The following is a 6,956-nucleotide window of genomic DNA, read 5'->3' as shown; positions in this document are numbered from 1 at the left end:
TGCAAAAGTGTTGATTATTATACAAGTACAAATGCCACAACTAAAGTTATGCAACATTTATGTACTTTAGTGTACGGCCCAGAAATGCAAGTGGCATTGCTGTGTTGGGGTTACATTTTGTGATTTAAGTTTTAATTCACGGCTTTCTCCATATTTCCATTACAAAATCAGCACCTTATGTTTGCAACAAAGACCCAACAAGACAGTTCAAAGGACGCTCGGGTTCTCTGGATGTCTTAAATGTGACCAGATGTGGACTACATGTTAGGCAGTTATTTCTCTGCAGCATTATTATGATGTAGCGGTCATTTGGTCACTGTCTTTCAGTTTCTGTAGAAATCACAATGAAAGGAGGAGGCTGGAAAATATTGGAGATGACAATCAGGCATTACGCGCCGTCGGTGACCTTGTCTTCTGCGACTTAAAGGGTTGTGTAATTAAAACAGTCCTTTGTGATTCCCACAGTCAAGACATTGTTTTCCCTCTCATTAAACATCCCACCCTTGTAGCAGACTGCAGCGCTCTAATCTTACTAGTTCACAGAAGGGGAAAGATGAGGTACACATTATGTTACTGTGTTTGCTCTCTCCAGGTGGGGAAATTGACAAAGAGAAATGAAATCCCTTCAGAAGCGTCTCCGCACTAAAGGCATAACCAGACATGCCCAAACACCTGAGCGCCACAGCAGGAAAGCCAAGTGCAAGTGTGTGTGTGTGTGTGTGTGAATACATATGCATGCACATTTCTGTTTAACCTCTATGTCTGTCTGTGCATGTATTAATGCGTCATCAAAGGTAACAGCAGGAGAGATAAACTGAGGATCAGTAGAACATACATGTTTATCCCTCTGCTTCCAGAGTGACTGCTCTGCTCGAAGCATTAAAATAACTCTTGATCTATGAAAAGGCAAAGCACAAAATATCCATCAGGGCAATAGAAATGACATATAAGCAAAGACAGGCATGGAAAATGCCTTTTTCTTTCATCGGGATATGTATCAGCCATGTTTCATCTGTTTAAAGAGAGTTGGCTCATGCACTGGCAAGTTTCTGTCATTCTAGGAATTTGCCTTAATACATCAAATTACATAAATGCAAATGCATAACACAGACTGAAATCAAAGGCGGAAGGACGGGGTCTCGGAATGTAATGCTATGCCGCACACACTAGAAAACAAGTTTCCAGGAAGTGCAGCGCTCAAAGGCCACATCCTTCCTAATAGCAAACATCCCTCATCACCCAGCAACATTAACTTGTTTATTCCTATAAAAAAGAAAACGTTGTAGATGAACAGTACAAATCATAATGAAATGAATGCATCGGCCGTCTTTTGCAAATTGTATCCAGAGAGCGGCTTACAGTGGCTGCAACAACAGAGTAATCTCTAATAATCCCGCATAGCCAATTGTACAGAGTGCAAGGATCAGGTCAATAGTCACCTGACAATATTCTTTTGATGTCAAAATGAGCACGTAAAAAAAAAAACAGACTTCCGACAGACCAGTTGGAAGATATCCACATTAAAGCTTTTCTACTTTGTGTCCACGTTACAGAGAGGATAAGGATTATGTTGCTTAATGCACTGCCCTCTGAGAGTGGGTTAAGGCCAGTATTTAAACAGATGTAACCCCGATGGATCAAAAATGTTGGGCAGCTTGTCATGGGCAGAAACATGCACTAATCTAAAGCCATCGAGCGTAGCGTGCCGTGCAGATGTTGTGTTTGAAGGGAACCGCTTTATTAAAAAAACGAACCTAAAAACGAACCTAAAACACTCATGACAGCCCTTTCCACTTTAAAACACTAATGGAGTGGATTCTAAGCCCACGCTGAGTTGAGATATTGAGGTTTTCATATCTCAATCCGGAAATACGCAGAATGTCCCATGGGAGAGAGAGAGAGAGAGAGAGAGAGAGAGAGAGAGAGCTCCAAAACAATACAATCTGTTCTTGCTGTCAGGTTCTATATGATCTTGAAGTACAGATGTCTCAGCCCGTCTAGCTCACCCTCCGATGGCCCTCTGCTTCTCACTGCAGGGGGACATTCCTTAAACCGTAGCCTCTGGCATGCAGTAAATCTGCCCGTGAGAGACCTCCACTGTCCCCTCAGCCAAGAACGCTCCGCCAATCAAGAGGTGCCTGGCGAACACCTATTTATCGATCCTCATCCTCACGCGTCGCCTGAGCATACGGGTGCCAGTAAATGATCCCACTAGAGTGTCTCACATTGGCCCGAGGCCAAGTGCCATGGGATCAAGGTGAGGTGAAGCAGCGACTGAAAAGGAGTTCATGGGAAAAGAGGAGCTGCACAGGCAGCTCACTGCCTCCCGGAGGAATGCATGACTGTGACTTGTGACGGTATGCCTCTTCCAGGGCGATAGCTAGAGATTTCACTTAAAACAACAGATGTAAAGACATTCAAGCCACTGGCTGCATTCTCTCTCTTTGCATCCGCACACCTGGACTCAAAGTACAACCATTCTTTGGGAGGAACGATTCGTTGGAGTGACCCACGGAGGGGTGCAGAACACCCGGGATCACCAGCATGAATCTGAATCTGATTATTTCACATTTCTTTCTGGGCCCTTCAGAGGCCAAATAGAGGAGGATGTTTGAGCAGGATCATTTGTTTGCAAGCAGCCAAACACAGGTGTTCAGGCCTAAAACACAGCGAGCTGGCCTAACATTAGTTGGTTCATATATATATATATATATAATGTTTCTCGTTTTGTTTTTAATTGCGCTGTGATGCTTTACAACGTATACAGTATAATTCAGCCCCATCAGACACCTCGGTTCTCTGAACTGAAGCACATCTCACATCTTGCTGTGGAATCTTTTGAGTCGGCACTCAAACACGCAAACGGCAAAATGTATGGTGAAAATGTATACCTTCTTTACAGCGTGAGCCAGTATACATAGAAATGGCCCGGCAGCTCTAGCAGTCATGCGGGGCACAACTATCAAAAAGCACTGCACTCCTCTTCCACTGCCAAGCCATAATAACAGCAATACGGTTGGGGAGGCTCGGTAACCTTAATCTATAGTAATTACACCGGGGCTCCGGATGTGTTGTGTTGTGTGTTTGTACATAAGAGCCTGAATTTAACATTTACCACAGACGAGGCCGGTGCTGCTTTGAACTGCACAAAGAGAGAGAGAGAGAGAGAGAGAGAGAGAGGGAGAGAGAGAGAGAGAGAGAGGGAGAGAGAGAGAGAGGGAGAGAGAGGTATTTCACACAGCATGGAGCTCCACCTGGTCTAAAATCAGTCCCAGCAATGTTCACTGCTGGACGGTTGAGATCTTTGCTCTTTTTCTTTGCCTCTTCCTCCCCCGTGTGCTTAAAATGCATTACTGCACATAAAAATATCAACTCTGTTACTTTTAACATGGGATTAGAGAAGTATTATGTATGGATGTGTTAAATATTGGTCGGTACCTATCTATCTCAATATACAGTGCATTCCTTGACAGAACATGTTTGCACGTCTCTGATGGACTATGCACCCAACGATGAAGGTATTCTAATGACAATACAATAAGCATCAAACTAATCGGAGTAATAAAAGAGATAGGACTTTATCTCACAACCTTTAAATTAAATACAGTCGATAATTATATCAATAAATATAATGAAAGTGAAACTGCACCGCTTCTAATCAAACTACTACTACTATCCTTTGGGTTTCGGTATGTAGCTTAGAATCTTTAAAAATATTTTATGAGGACAGAAATAAAAGCCAGATGTAATACTGGCATTGTGCTTAAAAGTAGGTGGGGTTAGTGCTTTGTGGGAAAAGGAGGTTGGAAGGGGTGTTGTAACATGTCGGGACTGCCCTCATCATTTCGAAAGAATCTCTCTTGTGTAGAACATTGACTTCAGACACCATAAAGAGGCAAGCGTACGCCCAGCTTGGGGAGTTTTACAACTGCTCAGTCATTTACTTCCTGAAAGATATTGAAGGAGAAGAAGCAGTCTCGTAAGTAGTGGAGTCTAACCTTCATCGGTTTGACTCATATTTTTAGCTGGATGTACGTAAGAAAGGTAAATGTAAAAAAAGCCCAGCATGCTTTATGATGTGACAGTTTTCTCTCCCACAGACACAAATTATGGACTCAACTACGGAGCAGGTGGCCCAAAACGGGACCCCCGTCTTCTTGGACTCAGAGTTCCGATATGTCGCCTTCCCAGTCGTCTATAGCATCATCTTCATCCTGGGGATCATCGCTAACCTCTACGTGTTGTTCGTCCTGCGCTGCCTCCGAGAATCCAAGGCCATGGGAGAAATCCGCATCTACATGACAAACTTGACCATCGCTGACCTCCTTTTCGTGTGTGCCCTTCCCTTCTGGATTGACTATTACAGACGGCGCGGCCACTGGATTTACACGGACTTCATGTGCCGGGTGACTGGCACGTTGTTCTTCATCAACACGTACTGCTCCATCCTTTTCCTCGGCGCCATCAGCATCAACCGCTACTGGGCGGTATCGCGGCCTCTGGATGTGGCCACCTCAGACCACAGAAGTCGGGGGATCATCGTGTCCGTGGTCATCTGGCTTTTGACCCTTGCGATTTCTATTACATTCCTTGTATATCCAGGGACCAATACTGATGATAACAATGTCACCCGCTGTTTTGAGGGTTACCATAACAACACTGATTCAGGGAAGAGAGTAGTTTTTGCCTTTAACCTTGCAATAGTTGCAGGTTTTTTTCTTGTCTTTTTTGTGGTCGTGGTGTGTAATTTCCTTATTGCCCAAGTGTTGCTTTCCAAAAGTCCTCTTCAGAGCTCAAAAGTCCGGTCTGCAACGGTCACGTCAAGAAAGTCTCAACGGGCGGTGTCCTTCTCATCCAAAAAGCCCAAGGGAGTGAAACGGAGAGCTTTGCAGATGTTGCTTTCAGTGGTGGGAGTGTTTGTTGTGTGTTTCCTGCCTCATCATGTTGTTCAATGCTTCTGGACACTGGCGGTGTTGCAGATAGAAACGGACTATGGCCACGTGGACTGGACCCCGAACACCCGTCAGGCGCTCAACGACGCACATCAGATCACTCTGATTCTAATGAGCCTGAACTGCATTTTGGATCCTGTGGTTTATTTTTTTGCCACTAAGAAGTTCAAAGGGTTCATCGTGGCACACATAAAAAAAATAGCGAAGGGAGAAGGCTGCTCGAGGACGCTCACCACCGAGATGTCTGTGCACAGCCAAAGACTGCAGAGTGAGCACCAGGAGCCGGAAAAAAATTGATTTATGCAGATTTGATACTTGTACAAAAGTGTGATCATTTGTTTCTTTTGTTTAAAAGAGATCACATTTTCTTGCCCCTCCAGAACTACAGGCTGTTCCTGTATTAATGTATTGCAGTGTCATTCTCAAGAATTTCACAGTTTATTTCCACACACAGCATCTGCAAGCTGATTTGTATCAGCCACCATGCCTTCCACTTGTGAGGTTCAGGCTGAACAGAAGTCGTTTAGTAGGAAAATAACCACGTACAGATCCTAATCATCTCTTTTTTAGTGAGAGTTGAAGAGTTCTCACCGTAGATTACACACACACACACACACACACACACACACACACACACACACACATTTCAGTTTAGTGGGCGTGATGGTCTCACATCAGACATGAGTAGAAAATGTGAAATTCTTGTCCCTCATCAAAGCAATGACAGTTTGTGTTGCTCTTTACTGACGGGTTATTTCTTGTGTTGCGAAACCATGGAACAGAAGCAATAGCGCCTGAGCTACGTTTCCCCTCTGGCATCCAGTGGTGGTAAATTCTGTATTTTATATAAGAGTAAAAATCCCATGAGTCAGAATGACAACACTTTCTGTTCTCCACCGTTCTACTCTATTATGCCCTATTCTTACTGCCAGTGAGTTATGAGGTATTTTGTATTAATTTGTATGTATGAAACGTGTTTTTAATATAATTAAACATTAAAAAAATGTACTTTCTAAATTTTACTTTAATTTTATTTTATTCATATGATACAAGTAAAATAAAAAGACTGTGTCTTACACATCAACAAACCGAGAGATCTCTCAGTATCTCAGGTACATGCTTCATGAGACGCACAGAACTGTAGCAAATAACAGGTTTTATCAAAATTGTAGAAATAAAGTAAAGGAATGTCCCATTGGTGTTTTGTTGCAATAGTGCAATATGTTTACCACATTCAGTATGTGTCAAATCAAGCTACTAAAAGAAAACATACAATAAACCTCATTACTCAGGTTGATGGTCATGCTGAACTTTCTCTGCAAATATTCAACAGCTGAACAAAATGCTCAGATCTCCACCTTCACATCCACGCTCATGATAGACTTGAATACACGTTGTCCTCAATCACTGTGGTTGGGTTGAGATCGGTGTAGTTTTGACAGGTGCTAGTGTAATTTATGTACACTTCTTTGTCACTTTCAGTGTCAATTTGTGGCCAACCTTCCCTGGTAAGGACATTATTATCATCAGATGTTAAGATATGCACGTGGACCAAATGCTAACACATTTTCTTCTTGGACCGACTTACTTTGGTGGCTGTTCAGATCCAGGAAAACCTGTAAAAAGACGTAAAAATGGTCGGATGAACTTGTTTAAAGATTTTACATTCATCTCTACAAGATTTGGATGGGAAATGATAATGGTATTGTGTTTGTTCTTTTTTTACCTTTAGCTGCAATGTCGCCGGTGATCAACGTGCCGTGTAGTCTGTGCCAGGCCAGCCAGAAAATAACAGCAAAGATGGTGATCAAAGCCAGGAGAGAACAGACTAAGGCAGATATTCCAAAATGCTCACTGACTGTTGTGAATCAGGGAAAAAACACAGAAAGTTAGTTGTATTTCACAACAAAACACTATAAAGCGTTTTAAAAAGAAGCAAAGAAAAAAACGGGACTTTCCAACAACTGGAAGGCTGAAGCGCTGAAAGAAGAATTAAAGCTTAGC

General features: G+C 42.8%; 1 protein-coding gene across 2 annotated transcripts; it reads left to right on the top strand.

Moving 5' to 3' along the window:
- Positions 1 to 3,849: 3,849 nt before the first annotated feature.
- Positions 3,850 to 6,325, top strand: ptafr (platelet-activating factor receptor). Of its 2 annotated transcripts, none has more exons than XM_037487605.2 (2): positions 3,850 to 3,979; positions 4,086 to 6,325. In XM_037487605.2, the coding sequence occupies exon 2, from the start codon at positions 4,110 to 4,112 to the stop codon at positions 5,247 to 5,249; it is 1,140 nt and encodes a 379-aa protein (XP_037343502.2). In that variant the 5' UTR covers positions 3,850 to 3,979; positions 4,086 to 4,109; the 3' UTR covers positions 5,250 to 6,325. The 2 variants fall into 2 exon arrangements, with proteins under 2 accessions (XP_037343502.2, XP_037343501.2); XM_037487604.2 differs by having other exon boundaries at positions 3,856 to 3,979; positions 4,101 to 6,324.
- The last annotated feature ends 631 nt before the right edge of the window (positions 6,326 to 6,956 follow it).

Source organism: Pungitius pungitius, chromosome 14 (assembly GCF_949316345.1).
Source record: "Pungitius pungitius chromosome 14, fPunPun2.1, whole genome shotgun sequence".
In the NCBI taxonomy this organism is placed as follows: Eukaryota; Metazoa; Chordata; class Actinopteri; order Perciformes; family Gasterosteidae; genus Pungitius; species Pungitius pungitius.
Note: the sequence above shows the minus strand (reverse complement) of the source record. Positions and strands in the feature narration are given on the sequence as shown.